Below are 25,041 nucleotides of genomic sequence, written 5' to 3' on the forward strand. Positions count from 1 at the left end.
GCGTCGGTGCTCGGTGTAGTGACTTCGATAATATTTTTGTCATATTATAATAATATTCATATGTCCAAATTTATTACAGTGTATCTCTTTTAGTAAATTTCTTTACTTCTTATTTATATATTTTTACTTATTATATATATATATATATGTATTTTTTAGAGAGACTCAATGGTACATACGTTCTATCGTTCAGCAGATAGATATTACTGTAGAATTGCGTTTACAATCCTACATTAATGCTACTGTTTCGTTGTAAATCAGTTGCAATACGACAGATACGTTTAATTATGCGCGGCACGCAAACGCGATTACTTTAATAATGTTATTAGGCATTTAAAGGAATTATTAAAAGGTTTAATGACTTTTACCGTGATCGCGACAATTTTTCTACGCTGTATCAAATGTATAGGAATAGAAGACGCTTCGATATGAAGAAGAGTCGCAAAGGAGCGGCTCTCCATGTGAGACGGTAAGATAATTAGTTACGCCAGAAAAAATTGTGCGCGAACAACTTAATAGCAGATCTATTAGGCTATTATGTTGCATATCAAAGTATAGAATTTGAAATAGCGAAATTATAACATAAGTTCTAATTCGGATATTATACGTTTCGTGCACGTCCTGTAACGAAACAAATCACAGAACATTGTAGATCGCTTGATGAAAAGCAGCTCGATTTACTATGAAAGTAAGAAGTTATTATTCTACCGCGAAGATTTCGCCGCAGAGAGAAGAACGGCTTCTCTGCATTTGATATTCGTTGTATCGTAATTTAATTATATTAAGATAATGTACTATCCTGTAAATAGCACAATTTACATCACTTTCAACGACTTCTGTTAAAAAATTACAGAACAAAGTCGGCAATGTTGAAAACTTATTTGTTCACTTAGAACGGATCTTTTCCATCGGAGGAATATGGCCGTTACAGCGGACGTATGCCCGTTTCGTTATTTATATGTCATATTATTCGCTTCATCTCGTCATGGCGTATACCGACTTGTACGATGTTTTTGGTAATTTGGAACTGATGGTGATGAATCTCGTGGAAACAGTGGTTTATTCCATAACGTTCCCGGTAATGTTCCTGATAAAGTGCAGCAATCTGCTGAAGCTTTTAATCGGCGTAATAAAGAGGGATATGGTGGAGCACAAATTTGAAAATTCTGAGGAAGAAAGGCTTTACTACAATTACAATTATATATCCAAGATATTTATATATGGTTCAACCGTCAGTATGTTCTCCACAGTCTTATTAATGTACCTTAGACCACTTATATATCTCGTAACCACTAAAGGTATGTATTTATTAAACTTTTTCTTAATGTACTCGTTATAAATGTATTGTTGCAATGCGTTATTAAATATATTATTACAGACTATGTTGTATCTGCGATATAGATATTCAAATCGCTTCATTACTTTAACAATATTTATTAAAGAACTTGTCGAAATTTGTAAATGTAGATTGTTTTGCATTTTTTCAATACTTTATTACCAATGTATTTTTAATCGAAATAAAATTCTTTTCTCTCTTTAATAACTTTATTTCTTTGTTATTTCATCCTTCTTCCAGCATTACATCGTAACAGTTCGGAGTCGTTTACATTACCTTTCCGAGTCCATACATTTTTCGAAATCAGTAATACTCGTACATACGTGCTGACGTACCTGTATCTAATGCCGCCGATATACACGTCTATTTGTCACATGGCAGCGGTTGGCCTGTTGATTGTCTTAGTATTCCACATTTGTGGCGAAATGTCCATTTTGTCATATCGCATCAGACACGTTGGTGAATACTCGCAGACCATGATAATAGACAGAATTCGTAGCTTTGTTCAAATGCATGTCAAGATAATATGGTAAGTATATTTGCAATATCGTATGTATAATAACGCAAAGCAGATCTCTTTCCTTAATTCTTTATTCCTTTGGTATAATGCTGTCGGAACATAATGGCTAAAGGATGGCAAAATCCGTCGACGACATTTTCAATTTTATTCTTTTGAGTGAACTCGTCGGCAATAGTATTGTATTGGCTATCTCGTTGTATTACGTCATAATGGTATGTCACACTATTAAATATTGTTTTGAAATTTAAAATCAGTTTTAAATTGTTTAGATAATATCACCAAATATATATGTATAATTGAAACTTATGGAACATATATATGTATTCTTACAACTGACACTTTTTTTTTTTAGAATTTGGAAGTGGCAGAATTAGCAACCTGCTGCACTTTTATTTTTTTCGCCCTTACTGCGCTTCTCATGCTCTTCGGATATTGCTTGATTGGTGACCAACTAACTCAACAGGTATCATTAAGAAGAGACAATAATATCAAATAGAAGAAGAAACTTATTTTAACATTATTATGCTTACTAATCGGATTGTTTCGTATTTAGTGTATAAACATACAGAATGCATACTATGAATGCAGCTGGTACGAAATGCCGCTCATTTGCAAGAAGTGTCTGCTAATATGTATGCTTCGCGGTCAAATTATGCTCTACTTAACTGCTGGACGATTTTATATATTTTCTTTAAACAGTTTTACAGACGTAAGTGTGTTGAAATATTTTTTTCTAAAAATAATAAGTAATCGATAATAAATCAATACTAAATCAATATCAAATTGATATAAGATTTGAGATCATAGATTACAGTTAAGAAGTTTACATTCAAATTGTAAATCAAAAAATAATTAAAAAATTGATATCATATCAATATTAAATCAATATCAAATCAATATTAGATTTGAGATCGTTGGATTACAGTTAAGAAGTTTACATTCAAATTGTAAATCAAAAAATAATTAAAAAATTGATATCATATCAATATTAAATCGATATCAAATCTATATTAGATTTGAGATCGTTGAATTACAGTCGAGAAGCTTAAGTTTAAATTGTTTAATCCTCACTTCAAAGAAGTAAGGGTTATATTTATTTTACAGAATTCCTTATTATTTTCCAATACATTCTTATTTTTAAATAAATGAATTTAAAACAATTTGAAAATTATCTCTTCGATTAATCTTTTCCGGAAATTTTTAATCAGTAATTTTTTTTTTAAATAAAATTCTGTGTAATATTATATAATAGTATACATTGATGCAGGTTATCAAAACTTCCTTGGCATACTTGTCGATGTTGCGTACTCTATTATGAATAATTATGGGAAAATTTATATATGATTCATATATACGAATCTGTATGTTAGATAGACAGATAAAGAAGTACACATAAAATATGCATCTTTTGTATTGCAACATATGTATAATCGATTATCAATCATCGAGCAATGTATATAATTACAAATTCAACTTATTGCAATATTACTGAAATGTTCTGTGTTACACGAAAGAATGATTGTGTGTGCAACAGCACAGCTTTTATCAATAATCGCTTATCGATCATTGAGTATTGATAATTGATTTTCTTTCAAAAATCGTAATAGAAAAATCAAACAAAACTCATATAGCAAATAAATTATTTAAATTAAAATAAAAATTCGATTGAAGACACATAAGAAAGTTAATGTCTAATTTTTCAACCAGAGTTACATCACTCAATATCTTCGGAAATTCATAAAGTTGCACGCACGATCGTTCCTAGAACCAATTGGCAACAATTTGTATTTGTAGTTACGTACGTATAGATCTACGTGTATACCGAAATCATACACACTGAAAAAAATAGTTGTTAAATTTTTCAACTTGCTTAAATTTCTTTTTTAATTTAAGTATTTATATATTTTAGTCAAATATATAAATATTTAAATTAAAGTTCAAGCATTTTATGTATTTAAGTTAAATATTTGAACTAAAGAAATTTAATCAAGTTGAAAAATTCAGGCAAATTAACATTTTTTTCTCAGTACAGATCTACTTTTGATGTTAAGAACCAATTATAAAAGATAACTAATTTTACATTGGATTAAAGCACAGGTGGCTCAAGTAACACGCTTATATGCAATTCATAATTTTTTTGCGCAATTGCCTAGTCCTGCATTCTATAGACAGCTATAAGGTATTAACAGAGATTACTTGCGCTCCCGCATTTGTATATTTGGTGTAGTTTCATGCGAGCTTTCGAGGAAAGAACAGCGTATAGAGTGCAAGCGATGTGCAAGTAAGTTGTAGATTCTTATTAATATTGCAATACGCTATAAAAAATTATAAAATGTATCATTTTACATGTTTGATATTACAGAGGTTTTTAAGTCTTTTTTTTTTTTATTTAAACCGTGTGCTTAAGGTGTTGACATATATCGAGGTTTGCCTAATATCAACATAAAGTTTTTGACTCAACCGTGATTTCTCGTCTCGATTAATTTTACTTCAGTCTCCATGTGATTCTGAAATACTTAAAATATCTGGATCTTTATTTGTTGATGATGTTGAACACATGATCGTAACTTTGACAAAGGAATTCTCAGACGGCATTCTTAGATACTTGTGTAAGTATCCTGCTTATATAACAAACGATTTGGTGAGATCATAGAACGGGAACTTTGAGAGAACGAATTATAAAGCCGGTGAGGAGATGAAAGCATTTTATAATGCTACATAATATCAAAGATCTTTATCAAACTAATTGACAGCGACCGTAGACAGCTCTTTCATTGTTTAACTTTTGTCAAATTATTTAACTTCCATTACAATTATCCTCGGAAATGGTGAGTCATGCGTTCACACTTTTATGTAACTTAATCTCGACGTACGTAGGAAAATTACGTGTATTCATATAAATAAATTCGATAGAGAAATAAAGTATTTGTAAACGCACTGCACAGAAAAAATAACATTCTTGTTTAAAGAGTATCTATATTTTCGAAATATTAAACAAATAAGATTCTTTAAATAATTAATATAATATTAAAACAAAAAATATAACGTGAGTATTGCTGAAATTTAAGATTATCAAATTCTTGTAAAAAGATTCAATTATATATAAATAGGATTATTGTTTTCGTCTAAATAGACGAATTATACAAAAAAGATCTATAGTATTTATATCATATACTGATGAAAATATTTCTGTGAACCGTAAACTTGAAATAATGAAATGTAAAAGAAATATTAACATTCAAACTCGCTGGCTGTATTACAGTCTTTCATATTTACCACAGCCAGATGTCGATTCCCGTTTATTAATAATATATATACATAGACATCGAACTTTGTAATTGCAGGCATGAAATGCGGCATATGATACGCGTGATACATACGATTACCGCGATGAGTCCTCGCATATGCACGCAAGAACAGTTATTAAGATCACAAGACAATTATGAAAAACTACTGTTTATCAAAATCTTTCTTTTCGTTTCATGCTTCAATTAGAACTAAAAACCATTAAACTTTTACCAATTTTGTTTAAAGATCTCTGTTAAATAAATTTTTTATTTTTAGATTTTAGAATTTATTTATTACTTAACAAATTAATAATGGAAAAATAGATTTTTATTTCTCACTTTTACATATGTATATATATATATAATATAAATTTTTCAGGATAAGAAAAATGATGACATTTAATGGAACATTTTTGCTCATCTTTTAATCAAATTTGAATAGTAAGTATAAATATCATAGATAATAATTACACACATATAATACCGGCCAAAAGTATATTATTTTTAGGTTTTGTATAACTTTCATTTAAGTAAAACAAATGGATTTAATAATATATTTTACAATAAATATTTTGTCAAACCTCATAACACATCATATACGAAATGTAATACTAGGTATTTATTGTAAAATGTTGAATATATTTACTTAAATGAAAGTTATGCTAAAAAACCTAAAGATATATATAATATATATGAGATATAATAATATAACGTACTTTTGGCCAGTACTGTACACGCAATATTTGCCTCACGCATTTTGTTAAAAATGCTAAATACACGATTTTTTTTTTAAACAATAGATCTTATTGAATTACAATTTTTTAAAGTAAATATTGCATTCAGTTTTAAGAGTTTTATATTATCTTATATAATACAATGTATCATATGTTATTTGGACTTACCATGCATATGAAATTCTTAAGTATGCAGCGTACCCAGAAAGAATGTGCTATTTTAATAAACGTGAATTTCTCGTTGAAGTGGTACAATTCACACAACTGCAGAAAACGATTAAAATCTTAGTCGAATACACTTGAGAATAAAATACCGTCACTTCGCGACGTCGAAAGCTTTCACGAAGGGAAAAGGCGATCGACTGCCCCACACTCCATGATAAATCGTAATTAAATCCGCGTGAAGGTTACACGTACTACAGTTTAAACAAACTATTGTTTCAGTAACTGTCTGAGCGAATCGCATCTGAGCATGTGATCACCATGTTGCGTCACTAAGATGTTATTTCATTGGTTATTCTCTTCTCCTCTCTACTTTCACTTCTTTATTGGCATTTTCGACTGAAGTAAGATTGTAGATTGTTCCAAGAAAGCTTGACGATATCATCTATTTATTCGGAATTATTAATGCAATAATGTATTAAAAACTTTCCTACAAAAAAATGGCAATGTTCATTAAAAATATCATATTAATATACATTTTTGATGAATTAAAATTTAAAAAATATTTTGTACACAATCTCTTACATTGTTTACATTTCAACAAAAAGTATAATACAAAAAATTGTACTAAGTGACAATGGAAATAAAATAATTATATGCAAAGTTAAATTTCTCTCACATATTTCAATATTGAGTAAAGTAAATATTCAATAAGTATAAAATACAACAATTCAATTTACGCTTTATTTATATTATTACAAATTATATTTTATTACAAAAGAATTTATTTATTTATAAGTGAGATGGCGCGTGAGATACATACATACGAGGTTTTTGTCTACACATAAAATCACGCAGTATTATGTTACGCAATATTATGTACAAATGCGAAATTTTGTAATATAATATTAAGATCTAATGACAATTAATAGCTAAGCTACTTTTACGACTAAATTGTTGTCCTTTTATTAAATTGTTGCTTTCTCTTTTATTTATAGATTATAGAAGTTCGATCTCTTACAAGATCGAAAATAAAATTAATTTTATATTAAATTTATAATATTGCAAATAATATAAAAAACGAAATAAATTTATTATTTCGAGATACTTTCAAAACAATAAATCTTTTTTTAAAGATATTTTTTAAATTTGCATAAATATTAGAAATATTTTAGAAAAGTAAAACGTTAAAAAATATATTATACGCACCCTGCATTGCACTTAGAATATTTCATTAATATAACAATCAATTTCTTCATCATATCGGTAAATTTATATCGTAGCTTTATAAACTACGCCAATTACAAAAGTACAAAAAAAATCAGCTACACTAACTGCACTATACGTGCATTAATAAAACGCTCTGATAATAATAGTGCACTATGGAATAAGCACTAGTTGAAATATTAAAGAACACGAAAAATTGCTTGGTAATAAATATTACTCGAAAAATTCTAGAATAGTTACTATTTTTCTAATTACAATAATCACATAAAAGTTTTCATCCGAAATATATATGTATATTCTGCAATTATATATATTAAGGAAGTCATTTTTCTTTCTTTACGATACGGGATAAACTAGAGTAGGGTAAACTATATCATTATTGGCCACCTAATATTCATAGAATTTCCAGTAAACATCGCGTCGAAAACAATATACAAGTACATAATTGTAGACGAAGATCGTGTCAATACTAGCATAGCATAAATCTTCCAAAGCGGTACCCCCTTATTTTTTAGAAAGTAAGCATTGGACTATATTAATATTAATAAAAACATGATTTGCTTAATTAAAAAAATAGAAACCCAGTTTTATACATTCATAACTTTTTTTTTATATAAAATCAACTAAAACCGAATTTAATTTAATCTAATTTTGTATATAATTGCACTACATGTTACGTATTGTGGAACAGCACAAGGAATTTGTGTAAATATAAAACAATATTATAAAAACTGCTGTATCATCTAAAAGAAAATACTTTTTGGGTTACATTTGTTTTCCAAATTTTATTTTTAGCTTTTGTTTAAAAAATCTTAATCCAAAAACAAAATGGGATATGCCAGTATCAATTGACCTTCTTCTACTTTAATCTTATTATAATTTAATTCTATATACTCGAAATAAATAAAAGATTATCGCTTGAGTAGCTCTGTAAATTGAAGGAAACGTAGTGATTAAAATAGTTAATTATAACTCAGTGTGTATTGCTGGTACTACCAAGATGTTCCACTGCTTGAATTTTCTATATCATCATAATTAGATGATATTAACGCCTAAAAATATTAATTCCTAAATTATTTCTAATAATGTAAAATAAGTAGCGTAATATATATAAATACAATTATCTAATTCTCTGAAGATTATCACATTATGATTACCATGTTTGCAATGGCCAATAACTTTATGATTTATCCTAACAACGAGCGGGACTAGCGCCGCCTTTATCGGGGCTTATGAATGAAATTTTCGTCGCAACATAATAATTGAGCAAGAGACAATAACGGTTTAGTGTCTAATATCAATCAAATATGTCAATCTAATATTATGGAACAAATGATCATCTAGTTGGAGCTTCTACATATTAGATAAAAGAAAAGAAAGAAGAAACAAACAAGATGGCACCCTGAATCAAAGAAGCACGGTCTGCGGGAACGATTTACGTTGTATAGTTCTCTCTCTCTCTCTCTCTCTCTCTCCTCTCTCTCTCTCTCTCTCTCTCTCTCTCTCTCTCTCTCTCTCTCTCTCTCTCTCTCTCTCTCTCTCTACGTCGCATAAATTACATTAAATCGACATAACACGTGCGATGATGATTATGAGACTATGGAATGTACTTTCATCCTGAGCTATAAAAGTCTATGAATGAGAAGAGAATGTCTACACAAGCGTTACGAGTGAGATGCCCTTGTAAAGTCCTTCTTAGTAGTTGAAACTCCTGCGGAGGAGGTGTTGACCTTGTGGGCACTGCTCTTTGTCTCGGAGGGATGCTTGTGAGTGCTTGTCGAAGATTTTCTAAGTGGTTTCTGAATTTGTGTCGTTGATAGTCCGCTCACCGGATATTTGTTCCTGCTGGACGTCGCACCGTTACTGCTGCGTGTACCGCTCTTCGTGGACGCGGTGGTGGAAGTTATCTCGCTGGGATGCTTCGGTAAGACAAAGGCCTTCGTCTGCTTCAACAGGTATTGATCGTTGCATAATGCGGAAATTAACGGTAAGTCCAAGTTACGACTTTTCTCGCGAAGCGTTCGAATGTCTAACATATCATCGCCCTTCCCTTCATCATTCTCTTCAACACCGTTGCTGAGTTTCTTAAATTTGTTGGTTGTAGCAGTTAACAAGGAAACTGCTGCTGAAGAAGATGATGGTAACGGCTGATTTTTTTCAAGATTCTGAAACAAATAGTATGCGTTGTCATTAAACATAAATTGAAATAGTCCCAAGTGCTCCCTCCTCTGAATTTTTAATAACTTTTACGCATAGTATAAATTAAATAAGAGATTTGGCATTTTTTCTTATATTACCTGTATTTCGTAGGGCGGTGGTGGTGGCGGTGGCGGTAGCCTGCGATGCTTGGACTGCGGTAGAGATTGCATCTTGCTTGCGATCAAGGTATCCAAGCATTTTAGGATGTTCTCATCACTTCTAGTCCGCGAAAACGCATCCAGCGGATGAGCTGGCACGGGCGGCTCTCTCCTGAGACTGTGGCTACCCGTTGACGAACAGGTTGCACCACTGTACAGCGAACTAGTGCTGGCGGCATAGTGGCTGTTCAGATTGCCCTGAAGGTAATTTCCGCTAGAACTACCGGTATCGCTGGAGCTTAGGTTCTGATTGGATGCATATTTGGATTGCGAGGAAAAAGAGGAACCAGGAAGATAAGGTGTGCTTCGATATATCACCGAGGACTTGTTGTTAAAGGACGGATACGGCGGCGGTGGATAAGCCGCCATCGCCGCCAGAAGGGAGCCCTGTTTAGCGTCGATGTACTCTTGCTTTGACACCGCAGGATCTTTGAGTGGAAACATAACATAGTCAACGTCGGAGTAGAGTTGTTGCTGGTACTGCTCTATTTGTGATCGAGAAACCTGACTTGTATAGACAGTCGCCAAACTTGATGCTGGTTGTTGCGATGATGACGATGGCGGTGGTGGCGGTGGCGGCGGTGGCGGTTGTCGCGGGTGTACTATCGGCGGCGGAGGCAAAGGAGGCGGCGGCGGTGGTGTAGTCAGATATGGTAGAAGTACCGGACCGGCTCGGGAAGCATGTACATCTAGGTAATTGTTCGGGCCTACGACAAGAGCGGCAACTGGGGCATGTACGGGGGTAGGTTTCATTTTATCGCCTGGATAAGTAGGAGGTTGGATTCTAGGCGGTGGTTTCGGCGCGACATTCCCGGCAACGTCGTTAGTAGTTTTCGTGGCTCTTGGAATGGTGCCGATTGCTGTCGATATATCGGTTGGATAAGGCGGCGGTGGTGGTGGCGGTTCTCGCGGAGTCACCGCGTCGTTTCGTGGCGGGGTGGGCGGTGGTATTTGAATCCTCTCACGCGATGACGTGTACGGAGGCGGCGGCGGCGGTGGATCGGTTCGTCTGGGCGGCAACGGGACAAAGTCGCTGCAGCTTGAGTTGTACGGCGGTGGAGGCGGTGGTGGCTGACGTTCCCGAGACTGAGGTTCCGGTATATTGGACCTCTTTGAAGCATTGATTGTCGCGTAATCGATATTCTGTATTGGATATGGTGGTGGCGGCGGTAATTGTCGATCGCTGTCCGTCCTTGGCGGCGGTGGCGGAGGTGGCGGCGGTGGCATCGTCACGTAGTCACAGTCCGAGTCCATCGAGTTGCCGATAGTCTTGCGCGGAGGATACCTACCGACTATGAGATCCGATAACTCATCAGCCGACAACAACGGCCTTGCGCTGGATGGGTCGCTCCCGTCCCCTCGAAAGCTGCTCACACTGAGTATGCTGTTGCTACGCGAACGCGAATCCTCGAGCTGTCGGTTCGACAGGGAGTCCCTGTCATCGTCGTCGCCCTTGCAAAGACTATATATCGGCTCTTGATCTTCCACGCCGACATCCTCCGTATAAACGTCGCTACTTTCGGATCGTAATCCACTATGAATAGTGTAGAAACCGGACGTGATGGACGCTTCATCGGTGGTGGATTGAACGGAACTTAAGGCACAAACGTCACTTGCCGCCGAGGACTCGTTGGTATCGCCTGTAGGAGAATACATATCGCCTCCAATTCTCTCGTCTTGAATCTCACTGCTTCTCAGAGTGTACACGCCGCTGGTCTCGCTTGCAATATCAGTACCTGAGAAAGATTATTTAAAGATTTACGGTTACACTACGTGACCATGCTTACTTTGAGAAGACAGACAAAAAAGAAAACAGTAGGGTACCGGCATTTGTATTCTATGCACGTACTATTACAATGGCAATGAAAATCGAGGGGATGTGTGCAGCAGAACACAGAGGGATTTGGCCCAAGTAATTCTAAAAAGGTTCTATAGTACTCCGACCGTGTCGACAAAGTCAATTTTTCTAAACTGTAGCTATTTCTCCTTTTCGCTCACCTGTGTATTTACCTGTCTTCTTACACCTATCATAAATAACGCCTGGAAAGCTAGCTGTCTCCGAGGAAATCGCCGAATTTTGCGCTGTATGCGAGTAGCCCAGCTCCAAGCTGGAAGTCGCTGAGGTGCGGCGCATCCGCGACGTACCGCCCGCGGATGTATTAACGACAACCACTGTGCTGCAACTGCTGCTGCACTGCGAACCCTCAGCAGCGGTAGCAGCACTCGATGCAAGGCGTAACACCACCGACGTAGAAGTAGCGTCAGAACTGTCAATCTCTGAAAATTATTCCATCATTATATTAGACGACATTTCACGGTGAAAACAGTCGATAAGAAATATTAGCATGTGTTCCTTCTATTCAAATGGGGAAGATTATAATACGAGAGGGAGATGAAACATTTGACTCTACATTAATACAACAAAGTTTCTATTATTGACTAAGCTTACCGTCAATAATAGAAACGGAAGAAGGTGGCATAGAGTGATTGTCCGTATCCCCGTTCGTGCCATTTAAAACTTTACTCTGGCCGTCTGAATAAGGCACCGTCTCGGTAAGACGTGGCAAACACTCGGTCGAGGCTGGTGCGGTATCAGGCTCATCCTCACTATGCACCCGATCGCTGACAATACCGGATGTTGTGTTCGAGGATGTACTCGAGATGACAGAAATTCGCTGATCACCGCGCGCACCGCGCGCCGTTAAACTCAACTTACATCGTGTGGGGTACATGTAACAATCCCTCAAGACTTTCCGCTCTACACAAACCGCATTTAATCTATTTTATTATTATAATTCATCATTTTCGAAGATGTGTTTATTTTTTCATAACGGCCTTAAGGAAGGAATTAGGAAAAAGAATAAGATAATGATAAAGATTAAGAGAGGAAAAAGAAAATATATGTTATGAACATAAGTCATGACATGGCGGAGGAAAAGGAAAAGATGAAGTTGAAAGATAAGAGAATATTATCTTACAATACTTTAAATAATCCATGAGTTAACAAAGAACACAAAATTGATGACATTGAGCGATTAAATAATTAATCGTTCAACATGCACAATTAACAGCGAATAAAAATACAAAGCAAGTTCACCTTCTTCCTCTCGTTTCATAGCTTCATTTACTCTAGGCGCTATAGCCATAGAGAACTGATGGGTGTCACGGCAAAGTCCCAACAGAAGTTTGCTCTTGTCATCGCATCCGCTGTAAAGGGTAAGTTTTTCGGGCTGATCGACCGCTCGGATTTCGAACTTTTTGCGCTGCACAAAAAATACAAAACATTCTTTGTTAATATTGAAATGCGCTTAAATAGTCTTCGATGAAATACTGTGTTAATTTGTATTATCAGACAAATACTGTGTTAATTTGTACTATCAGACAAATAGTAATGCAAAAAAAAATCAATTTATTTCTTAATATGTACAACATAAGAAAAGAATAGATGCTGACTTTAGAGCTTTTATAGAGTCACAGTTCAATAGCGAATCAGCAGAAGAAAGTTTTGGCGATAATAATTTTTCTTTTAAACGCTTACGTCGAAAGAGAGCTTGCCGATATTGTTCCAAGCGAAAACGCGGGGTGTCTCCTCCTCAGCGTAGATTCGCACTCCGCGAGCGCAAATTGCCAGGAGTATGCGCCCCGGTCCCGCCTCGTTCTTACTCCGGCGCAGCCGATACAGGTGAGCGTTGAGCGGCGCCTCCAACAGCACCGCCTCCCGGATATATTGCAACTCTGCCTCCTCTCTGGAAAGTCCACTGTACTCTCGATGCTGGGTTGCAAGTACGGCAAGCACGTTCGACTCGAGGCACATCTTAAAGCATTCAAGAGACACGTTTAACCGAAAGGTCGTAATCCAAGGTACAATTACAAGGAACATATTTAACACATAGTTAAATTTAAAAAGAAGTATAACACACGTTACAGATGTATTGTAGATATGTTTATGTGAAGAATATAGTCATCGATCAATTCTTTTACATATATAAAATTATATTACTTTTACATATATTAAATGTAAAACAAAATTAATGCAATATATTTCATGTTTTACAGAGTATTTCAAAATTCGCAGATCAAAATACTATACCACGAAATGTTCTCGAAAATTTAATAGTTACTTGTAAATTTTTTTACTTCAAGGAGTAACTTTTAAAATATAAGAAATTCAAATTGATCTATCAGAGACACGTTTAGACGGTCATTTATTACGTGGTCACTACGATGGTATCATAACTGCGGACTGTCTAAATATGTTGTGATTAACATGTTTTATAAACTTTTGTATCTTAAAAATTATTGCTTAAAATATAATTTACAAACAGCTATGTTATATTTAATTTGTCGAGAACTTTCTTGCTACAGTATTTTGATTTGCACAAATATATATAATATATACATATAATTCGGTTTTTATAATCAAAGAAAATTAGAAATCTCGAGAACTGGAAATCTCTAGCTTACATGGGGGGGAAGGTAATCCGTGGATTTGCAATAGCCGATTGATCCTGCATGCGGTCTGTGACGTTCCTCGGAATAGTCACCAAGATCGGCTTGAAGGGCAAGCCCAGCGAGCACCAACAGCGGCGTGACGATAGAAGGTTCGTGAAGGGGATGGTGAGGATGGAGGCTCTCCACCCCGCCGCCATGCCTGACGACATTGTCGCGCAGTTGCAGATAATAGTGGTGCCGTGACGTCTCATCGCTGAAACAGTAACGCAAACATTAAAAATGTATTAAACGATTAAAGAGAGACAAATAAAAAAAAAACGCTTTCAACAATTAACTATTCAAAAACAGAGAGATAGAAATTAATACTTGCTATCAGAATTACTCAGGACTGACTTATATTTTTAACTAACCATGTCCAATAGATAAATTTGTTTTAAATAAAACAAATCCTCCTATTAGACAAAGTTAATTAAACTCTGATTGAACTAAGTTGTGCGACTGGATCTAAATCATGTAATTTGTCAAGATATAATTGACATTACGTAAGTGTAACTTATAACTTCTTCGATTCACAATTCAATTCAAGAAGTGATCCAAACTGATGGGTGGTACACCTCTTAACTGAAATCGGAAGCCTCGGCGAGAGAGATAGAGCGCCGCGCGCCACGGTCGAGGCTCGTAGCGCAAAAATTAAACCTTCGGGGCAAACGTGTGGTGAATCGTCAAATTCAATGTAAATCACAGGGGTCTCGTGTGTCCCGAGATAAAAAGGACCACTGCGAATCGGTATAATTACCGAGGTGCGCTCCAAGGAGTGCCGTATTCGTTTTAGGCGCACCGTCTATCTATCATGCGCTCCGTATAATTACTTTATAATTACCAGAATAGGTAGCACTACGCGGCTACCGGACGAGAATCCGGACTTCGTTCCGCGAAATAAAATCTTTTTCGTACCCCCGATACCTGCAGGTAATTTTGCGTCTCACTTTTTCCGCGCGCGCGTCCCTCATTTCCTTTTTTCGCGTCTCTCTTCCTCTCCCGACGACAGAGCCTTTTAATCGCACGACACCGACGGCGTCTTTCAGACTGTCCAAAAAAGAACAAATAGCCGAACGCATTTTACATTTTGCAATGCCGCCGTTTCAAATGTAATATGGCTTATTATTCATTACGATTAATTCCGCGATCGAGAATCGAATCGGAGATCAAATATGCCTACACAAAAAGAAAGATAAGATTTAATAAAATTTATTAAAAATAAAGAAATACATTCTTTGGAGTATTCAAACAAAACTGTTTATTTAAAGAAGCAAATATAATTAATAATTAATAATACTTTCATATAATAAAACAATACTTTTTCCAATAAAGTCTTTTTCTGAATGAATAATCAATGAAGATAATGTTTCGTATAACATTATGTTGTTTAAATAAAATAAATAAAATAAATAAATTCAAACAAATCGAGATAAATATTCAAAAAAGCTCTCTCTCTCTCTCTCTCTGTGTGTGTGTGTGCGCGCGCGCGCTGACCGATTACGTAAACATAAAATTATTACATTATAAAAATCTATCTATAAAAAGGTAAGTAGTTTATTTATAGGATAAAATATTCGTTACCTTAAGAGTAATGGAGTATCGACGTAGAAACGAACTCGAAAATATAGGACAAATATAGGACTTCCGCTGCTATCCAAACCCTGGAAATGATAAGTATTATTACAATATGTCAGCATACTATTTTATTTAACAATTATCAATTCGACCAACGATAAAAAGCATATTCATTATAATAATGATTATTATGTATTACAAATTATTACATATCATGACTATCCGGAATACAAAATTGTTAATCACATTTAATCATTTCTCTATTATAAAAAAACGATAACGTTGATACTTAAAGAAAATTGTGTGAATTGTCTGAACAACTCAAGGAAGCAAACACTGTATCACTTACATCATCTAAGATATTATTAAGACAACCGTGAAGAGGACGAGTTCTTAACGAACACTATAAAAGAATGAGTCCGCAGTTTTGCTCGATCATTGGTTGGAGAGAACTTGAGTCGAAACTAATTTCCGCGCGGTTCAGTTAGAACGTAGAAGTAAATGAGGAATATAATTTTTGTATTCCACAAATATCTCAGCGAGCTGTACTGTAATTTGTCGTTTCCTTTTAACATTATCGTTTCCTTTAAACGTCAGAAAATGAGTAAATTTGTTTTAATCGTAATTGTCGTTTTTTATGTACTACAAAATCATTGTTCGGATCAGTTCTGTAATTAAAGTTTCCAGTAAGCTATATTTTTTTCTCTTTCTTGCGGTATCTACTTTCTATTCGTCTCTTTCCGTTCTTTCTTCATACATCTTTTTTTCTAATTATAATAAAATTATAAATAGCTACTTACATGTGTATGAGAGTTTCGCCAGTTCTTTGGGGCGTATTTGCTTAGCTTATTCTCAGGATCTACAAACAAGTACTCGCCGTCTGAAATGATAAAAATAATTGATTTCGACGCAAGTTCATTACTATACGAAGAGCATTAGGCCCTTATTTTAAAAATATTCTACACACAAACTTTTTAATTAAATATACAATTCATATTATTGTTTATTTGACATTTTGTTTAAAATAGGTAACAGACTATCACTTTTTTATCTGTATGACACAATTTTACTGACGATATGCGATAAAGTTTTTTCGAATGTTATCAATTTTTAACTGTTCAATTATACTCTCGGATTTATTATACTCTTGTTTTAAGTTATATATATATATATATATTTTTTTTTTTATTACGATTGAAGAGGACTTTGTAAAGTCGAAACGTGTAAAGTCGAAATTTTGTTTAACATTATATAGCACATAAGTTTTTATTCGCGTTTATACTTATATATTTTTATATTATTCAATAAATTATTATTCAATAATGTATTAGGATGATTTTTCTTAGCTTGATGTATTGACTTTTATTATCGTGTTATTTATTGCTTTATAAATTGAATTTACGTAGATAATAATTAAATATCAATTTATCGTATTTAATTTCGCAGGACAACTGAGCACATATGCAAGATGTAGACGGGCTTCCACCTCCACCTTTTCTGATATAACTGTTGTGTCTACGGAATTCGGAGATTCATTTCCTTCGCACGTTCTTTGCCGCGATTGACAACGCGCGATGCCGAATACTCCATAAACGAGTGAAACAATGAAAAAGAGAGCTGGTAAGACGTTAGTGAATGAGAGAACCTCAAAACCTGTCCAGCCTACATGGTGCCTGAGCTCTTATGGCACGATAACGTGACATGTTTTTCGCACTGGAACTCGATTTGAAACCTCGAATGCTGAATCGGGGAACCGTAACCGGGGTACAGACCCTCGAGGCGCAATCTGTACAATCTACAATTCCTAGTGCGCCAGTCCTGTTGGCGAGCTAGTTGAAGTTGTTGCATGCAAATGTAAAACACTGTCTTTCACGATAAAACAACAGTTCCTCATGAGTGTGGCGTAAATTTGTCTTCGATTATATACACAAACTCGGCACCGAAATCTCTAGCCATTTCTTTTCTTTTCTCATTCAACTTTCTATACATATATCTAGCTCTGCTCTTAAGATTTATTATAAATTTTATAATTAAAGTTTCGAATACGCATCACGAATTAATTTAAATTTAAATGACGTATACAATGTTCACTTTCTATATAAAAATTTTTTTATAGACGTTTTTTAATTTTATATATAACTTTTATCCCCCCTTACCTCTCTCTCTCTCTCTCTCTCTCTCTTTCTCTCTCTTTTTATAATATATCAAATTACACGTAGAATTTTATCCCGTATTCTGTTGCAAATTATAGGTCTAAAATGGACTTAAGCCGCTCCGGTATTCCTCTTTCGATACGCTCACTCTTTCCATGGGGAAGAGAGCACCTGTGTTACCCGAGGTATAACCCGGCCATTACTGGGGAATGTTGCCCGAAGGCTAACCCTGGCCCTCGCGTAATAATCCATCGGGACTATAGGGCCCATCGTATTCCTCTGGAGATATTCTTCGCGGAGAGTCACGGAGAGGGAACACATCTCCCTTTTTCTTCATCTCCCTTGTATTCGATCGAGTCCTGGATTCAAGTTTTATTCCCTTTTCTTTCAAACTTTTGTCTATCCTGAGTCTATCCTCACACACAAATTCACGTTTTACTCTTCAAAGATAGAGACGTTTTAGAAACTCTAAGATTGATTTAATTTTCTTAACACAGAATTATATGCATATTTTAAAAAATATTTTTTTTATAAATTAATATTGTTCTCTCGTTATTTTATTATTTTATTTTATGATAGTTTTTGCTCAGCTTCTTGTAATATCACATGATATACTGAAAATCGGTTTAGTCCACAGAATTACATAGTCAATCGTTATTCGTTTCTGGTGTATACAGCCTTGCTGCCTACGTAACTCTTGATGCAAGATACCATCGTGTTTCTGAAGAAATGCACATCGTACTTTGTAGAGAGCATCGGAAAAGTCAGAAAGGGATGCTCTTGTGTGTCGCAAGAACAAAAGTTCAATAATCCTTCTAAAACCTCTCATGAGGCCCATCTGTTTCCCAGAAAGAAACAATAGTTACTTTTTTCTTTTCACTGCAGTATGGTGTGGCGATGTGCTATAACCATAATTACACTCGTAATCATCTCTGATTGCCTTGATCATCCCGCTGAAGAAAAGGGAGATCTGAGCTGCTCTCTTCTACCTCGCACTCTTATTAGCTTCCACGGATTTGGTCTTCGTTCTACATCAAACGCGTACTTTTAAACGTGCCAAATCAGAGACAAGAGGTCTCTTGCAAGGAATCTTGCAAACGTGTGCCAATTCTGGCCTATCGAATTTATACTCAAGACTCTCCATTATAAAGAACGAAACGTAATTTTGACAAATAAAAATTGGAAGGCGAGAAAAGAGAATGAGAAAAATAGGGAAAAACTTAACCGATTAATTAAGAGAAAATAATAAAGGGAGGAAAAGAGATACAAAGATTTCTCGAATCGGAATCAAAGAGTAATTGCAACTAAGATCGGCCAACTCCGATGGAGCGGGATAGAAAAAAGCGTTGCAAAAAAGGGAATGAAAAAAAAAAAGAAAGAACGAAGGAGCGGAAAGCAGGTTTCTCCTCTAACGAAATCAAAGGCTTTCGCTGATGCTCGGCGCAGAAGGTGTTGCTCGCGGTGGCCGGCGCGGTTCGCCGGAGCAGGATGTGACATACGGCGCGAAGGATACGAGGAGAGAAGAGGATACGAAAAGAGGAAGAGAGAAAGAGAGAGAAAGAGAGAAAAAGAAAGAGAGAAGAGACGTTGAGGCCCTGTTGTGACGCGCAGCTTTAACCTCGCCGCGATATATATCCCTTGAACCTGCGCCGGAGCGCGTATTTTCTGCCGTCCTCTCCCCTCCGCGCTAGAGAACGGACCTTTTCGCCCCCTCCTCCACCACGTCGTGTGCCAACGATCCCTGTCCTCGGCATCCTCCTTCCACATTCCTGTACGGCGGCGCGGAGCCGTACGCTGCTGCCTGCGCGCCGCCGCGCCGGACGGACGGACGGAGATGCTCGACCGGGAGATGGAATACGAGAGGCCTTATACAAATCATCGGGCTACCCGTCTTACCCGGGGCCCCGTTCTCCTTTTTTTTTTCTTTCTCTCCTCCGCGCTTCCCCCTTCCGCCCGTTTCTTCTCTTTCTCTGCTCTATCCGGCCGCCTCCTTTCTTTGGCGCTCGTCATTCTCCTCCTCCATCCTCGCCGTACGGCAACCCATTATCTCTCTCATTTATCGCATACCTCTGTCTCTCTATCAATGGTATTTATCTATCTCTACTCCTTTTGTATTTATATGCACGTTTTATTGCACACGCACTCGTTCCCTCTCTCAATTATTTGCACACTCGTGTCTTCCATTCAGCTAGAATTTGCTGCGCGCTGACACAGCAAGCAGAAAATCTAATGTTTCCTTACTTCTTCCTATTGTTATTATTAAATATGAATTTATGAAAAAGATCCCAGATAATATTCATGTTTAAAAGATGTCTTCAACATGTCTTTTCGACGTCCTTTAGATATACGTATTATCTGAAATAAATTAAAGTTATCAGAGCATAAATGGTCAATAAATGGCGTACTTTGTTAATGAAAAAAGTACTTTCATAATTAAAATATATTTCTTTAATGGAAATTTCCCAGCGAGTCAAACTCATTCCTCAAAATTCTATATATATATATATATAAATCATACAAATATTTATAATTAATAAACTCGTGAGAGCCATTGTTTTTGCTGCTCTTTTACTGCCGCGTTCACTCCTGTGAACGCTGGTTGTCGACGTTTCTTGGAAAATGCTGTTACTTAAATGACGTCTCCTTATTGCGGTTTAAACTTTCTTTATTTGCTTGAAATTTACAAGGCGAGCTCATGGTCTTACTTTGGCGCCATATTCTTTTTCAACTACTAATACTACTCTCTCACGCACGCTCCTAACACACTTCTGCCAACCCGTGAACAACAAAGTCAACGCTTATACCACTAGTGACATTTTACCGCAGCCTACTTACTAGATTTACACGAACTCAAACACGCCGCCCGCCTTGACAAATAGAAATATTTGTAAAGATACAAACACACAAATAGGACGTATAAAGGAATAAAGAAAACCTACATTAAGATAAACGGAAATACAAATACATTAATCTTTCAAATTCTACCATTGTTTAGTCCTCAAATATCGGCGAAATGTTGACAATTGCTCTCTTATATACACCCTTTCTGGTACGCACAGTAACCGTTCGGACGATTTTATCCGCCCCTGGATGTACTTCTGTAATTCTGGCAAGAGTCCATTTCAACGGCATGCTTTCACTCTCCTTCAACATCACCAACTGTCCTACCTGAAACTTGGTACTGCTTTCGGAGTTCCACTTACTTCTTTGCTGACAGGTTGATAGGTATTCGCCTTGCCATCGTTTCCATAATTGCTGCCGAATTTTTTCCACATGTTGCCATCTGGATAAACGATTTGCGGGAACCTCCTCTAAATTCCTTTCAGGATAAGCTTGAGGGCTTTCCCCAATCAAAAAATGACCTGGGGTCAGCGCTCTTAGGTCGTTCGGATCTTCGGATAAAGCTGTTATCGGCCTCGAATTCAATATAGCTTCCACCTGAGCTAGTACAGTGAACATTTCTCCTACTGTGAGGGAGACATCACCTAGCGTTCGTTTTAAATGTAACTTCATTGAACGCACCGCCGCTTCCCATAGACCTCCTTGGTGCGGCGATCTTGGTGGAATAAAATGCCACTCTATTCTTTCGCTTGTTGCAAATTCTTGTACCGTGTTTTTAAATTCTTCTGCTTCCAGGATCTGCTGCAATGCCCGGTCGGCCCCAACGAAGTTCGTTCCGTTGTCAGAGTATATCTCTTGAACTTTACCTCTTCGTGCGGTAAATCTTTTTAAAGCACCTAAGAAGGCTTCCGTTGTCATATCCTCAACCAGTTCAATATGCACCGCTTTTGTAGTCATACATACAAATATGGCCACGTATGCTTTATATTTTTTGCTATTCCGCCGGACCCGATCTCGAACATGAAATGGTCCGCAGTAATCCACTCCTGAACATAAGAAGGGTCTGTTGATGTTGACTCGAACTGACGGCAGCTCGCCCATCAGCTGCCAGCTAGGCTTAGGGTTAGCCTTCCGGCATGTCACGCAATTACGAATCACCTTTTTTACTCGGCTCTTCGCAAAGATCGGCCAAAATTCTTCTCGTACTGAGTTTAATGTCGTTTGAGCTCCTGCATGAAAAAGTCTCTCGTGATGATGCACTATGATCAATGTTGTAACGTGATGTATTGCTGGCAGTAATATAGGGTGCTTTCTTTCTTCGTCTATCAGAGCGTGTCTTAATCTTCCTCCTACTCTTAATATTCCCTGGCTGTCCAGGAAAGGATGTAAAGCTGCTAACTTGGATCTTCTGTGAATCTTGCCACTCTTCAACTCCCTCAAATCTTCTTGGAACACTTCTTCTTGTGTCAATTTGACTATTGCTAACTTTGCTTTATTAACTTCTATAACCGTAATCGGCCCTCTTTCGCGTTCTTCCTTTTTACTCTTTAGATTCCTGCTAAACCTTATTACATATGCTAACGCTCGCAACAATTTGTTAAATGAAGAAAATCTTTGGTATTCTATAAATGCTTCGTCTATTTTCGCTAACGCTATCACCGCTTGTCTTTTTCTTTCCGGTATCTGTTCAGCTGACAATTCCTCTCTTTCCTTAGGCCATAAACTTTCATTTTCTTTTAACCATTGAGGTCCTTCCCACCACAATTTTAGCTGCATTAATTGCTTGGGCATGGTGCCCCTTGATATGACATCAGCGGGATTTTCTTTGGATCTCACATGTCGCCACTCAGAAATTGAGGATTTGTCATGAATATTGCTAACACGGTTGGCTACGAACACTTGCCATTTTTTAGCCGGGGAGCCCAGCCATGCCATTACTATCGAAGAGTCAGTCCAATAAAACCTTTTTTGCATCTTTAAGTCGAGACATTTTATTATCTTTTCCATCAAATCTACCAGCAACACGGCTCCACACAACTCTAACCTCGGTAATGATAGCGCCTTGATAGGTGCCACACGCGACTTCGCGCATAGCAATGAGACTGTTACCTCCCCTCGTTCGTTTTGTTCACGTATATATATGCATGCTCCATATGCCTTCTCGCTCGCGTCACAAAATCCATGTATTTCTACTTGACAGTTTTTATCTCCTGAGATTACCTTTCTAACTATATTTAAGCTATTAAGCATGCACAGTTGTGACCTTATTTTCTCCCACGCCTTTTGTATGTGCATTGGCACCGACTCATCCCAATCTACGCCTAGACTCCATAATTCTTGCATGAGTAATTTAGCTGATACTATGACAGGCCCTACAAGTCCTAATGGATCGAATAGTCGGCAAATTTGTGCCAGCATAGCTCTCTTTGTTACACGTGCTTCGTTATCGTTTAGTGATACCTTATAATAAATTGTATCCTTGCATGGATTCCACAATACTCCTAACAGTCTGGATTCCTGCTCCTTGCTTAGACTCACAGCCTCATCTTCAGTCTGACTTAGCTTATTTATTAAAATGTTCGAATTCCACTTATGTAATTCAAACCCTCCCCGCGCTAACAACTCCGTTACTTCCCCTTTTAGCTCTCTTATCTCGGATTCTGAATTCCCGCCGGTTATTAAATCGTCCATGTAAAAATCTCTGTTGACTATCTCCGCGGCCCTTGGATAATCCGATTTTTCTAATTCCGCTAATTGCTTTAGGCATCTGGTTGCTAAAAATGAAGCAGGTTTTGTCCCGTACGTTAAGGTCAGTAACTCGTATTCCTCCACCTCTGAATTAACCTCTTCCCGCCACAGGATACTTTGTAAACGCGTTTGTTCCTTATTCACCAAGATTTGTCTGTACATCTTTTTTATGTCCGCGCACAAAACATATTTATATGCCCTAAAGCGTACAATTAATTCGAATAAGTCCGTTTGAACTACCGGTCCCTTATATAATGCGTCGTTCAACGACCTTCCCTTAGCGTATCGACTAGACGCATCAAACACCACCCGCGTTTTTGTGGTTTTACTATCTTCGTTTTGCACGGCGTGATGTGGTAAGAAGACCCGCAATTTATCGCTATCGTGATTCTCTATTCGCTTCATATGACCTAATTGAGCGTATTCGCGCATGAATTTAACATATTCAGTCTTAAATTCTGGACGCCTTTCAAATTTCCTTTCTAAAGCTAGCAGTCGCCTTAACGCTACTTTTCGGGAGTCTTCTAATAATTCTATCCCTTCTTCTTTGATCGGTAATTGAACAATAAACCTTCCGTCCGGTTGACGCTTATACGTTTCTAAAAAATGTCCTTCCACGTATGACTCCTCGTCATTTGTCGCTACACTTCCCTTATAATTTTCTGTTTCCCAAAACTTATTCATGGTCTCATTTAATGCTGCCATTGTACTCAAATTGCATTGGGTTTGTACTCGCTTGTTAGATTTAACTTCGCCTATTGGTCCCGTGACTAGCCACCCGACTAATGATTTTTGTAATATGGGGCCCTTTACGCCTAACTTTATTTGCCCTATACAGATTAATTCCCAAAAACTTTCCGCTCCAATCAATAAATCTATCTTATTTGATACATTAAAACTAGGATCCGCTAACTTAATATTCCTTGGTATCTCTAACGCCGTCGTGCTTATTGAAACCGTAGGTAGATTTTGCGTAATTTTAGGAAGTACGATGCAACTTAAATCTCTTTCGAACGTGCCAAAACGGGATGCTATTTTTAAATTTACGGTTTTGGTTGACTTTGACGCGATTTGGTTTATCCCTTTTATCATTACTTTCTCATCAACGGTTTTCAATTTTAACGCCTTAGCAAATTCTTCCGTTATGAAACTAGATTGAGAGCCACTATCTAACAATGCTCTGCCTTCTTTGTAATGACCCGTGTGGTCCTTGACTTTAACTATTGCTGTAGATAATAATACCTGATATGCTCCTACCGACTCCACTACTTGAGAACACGCGTTTATAGTATCAACTGATTTGTCTTGGTTAACTTGCTGTGTCACACATAAACTATTTTTCTCAGTCTTATCCTCCTTTGAAGATTCGCGAACCTCGTGTAACAAAGTGCTATGCTTTTTCGCGCATTTCTTACAGCCACCCGCGTAACAGTCCTTTGCCATGTGCTTACCCTTTAGACAATTCAAGCAAAGCCTCAACGCCTTTACTTGCTTTAAACGATCTGAAACCGACAATTCTTTAAATGCCTGGCACTGGTATATTTGATGATCGCTTTGACAATGCGCGCATTTAACGCCCGTTACTGCAGCGTGATTGGTCGTGACTTTAC

The 25,041-nt window shown here is 36.6% G+C and overlaps 2 protein-coding genes and 1 long non-coding RNA gene across 12 annotated transcripts in view; 1 reads left to right on the top strand and 2 right to left on the bottom strand.

Moving 5' to 3' along the window:
* LOC105838069 (probable multidrug resistance-associated protein lethal(2)03659) overlaps positions 1 to 6,315 on the bottom strand; it is a 37,655-nt gene extending 31,340 nt beyond the window's left edge. For all 3 annotated transcript variants that reach the window (XR_004962348.1, XM_036283385.1, XM_036283381.1), the window contains exon 1: positions 6,046 to 6,315. The gene's annotated coding sequence lies outside the window, so the exon portion shown is untranslated. The remainder of the gene's footprint in view (positions 1 to 6,045) is intronic.
* Positions 32 to 6,702, top strand: LOC105838073. 4 transcript variants are annotated; one of them, XR_004962355.1, is made up of 8 exons: positions 32 to 688; positions 854 to 1,298; positions 1,577 to 1,865; positions 1,969 to 2,068; positions 2,209 to 2,319; positions 2,410 to 4,465; positions 5,523 to 5,584; positions 6,322 to 6,702. It is a non-coding gene; the product is annotated as an uncharacterized LOC105838073 (long non-coding RNA). The 4 variants fall into 4 exon arrangements; XR_004962353.1 differs by having other exon boundaries at positions 2,410 to 5,584; XR_004962354.1 differs by lacking the exons at positions 5,523 to 5,584; positions 6,322 to 6,702 and having other exon boundaries at positions 2,410 to 4,137; positions 4,264 to 4,470.
* A 67-nt stretch (positions 6,703 to 6,769) lies between these two features.
* Positions 6,770 to 25,041, bottom strand: part of LOC105838076 (protein expanded) — a 54,575-nt gene continuing 36,303 nt past the window's right edge. For 3 of the 5 annotated variants that reach the window (XM_036283372.1, XM_036283371.1, XM_036283363.1), the window contains 9 exons: positions 16,490 to 16,569; positions 15,696 to 15,775; positions 14,088 to 14,328; positions 13,162 to 13,437; positions 12,721 to 12,886; positions 12,073 to 12,381; positions 11,622 to 11,900; positions 9,564 to 11,359; positions 6,770 to 9,431 (listed from right to left, as the gene is read on the bottom strand). In XM_036283372.1, coding sequence (XP_036139265.1) covers positions 8,931 to 9,431; positions 9,564 to 11,359; positions 11,622 to 11,900; positions 12,073 to 12,381; positions 12,721 to 12,886; positions 13,162 to 13,437; positions 14,088 to 14,328; positions 15,696 to 15,775; positions 16,490 to 16,569 — 3,728 coding nt within the window. In that variant the 3' untranslated portion in view covers positions 6,770 to 8,930. Of the gene's footprint in view, positions 9,432 to 9,563; positions 11,360 to 11,621; positions 11,901 to 12,072; positions 12,382 to 12,720; positions 12,887 to 13,161; positions 13,438 to 14,087; positions 14,329 to 15,695; positions 15,776 to 16,489; positions 16,570 to 18,715; positions 24,934 to 25,041 lie in introns of those variants that run through there. The other 2 variants (XM_036283368.1, XM_036283361.1) reach the window with 2 other exon arrangements.

Source organism: Monomorium pharaonis, chromosome 1, assembly GCF_013373865.1.
Source record: "Monomorium pharaonis isolate MP-MQ-018 chromosome 1, ASM1337386v2, whole genome shotgun sequence".
Classification (NCBI taxonomy): domain Eukaryota; kingdom Metazoa; phylum Arthropoda; class Insecta; order Hymenoptera; family Formicidae; genus Monomorium; species Monomorium pharaonis.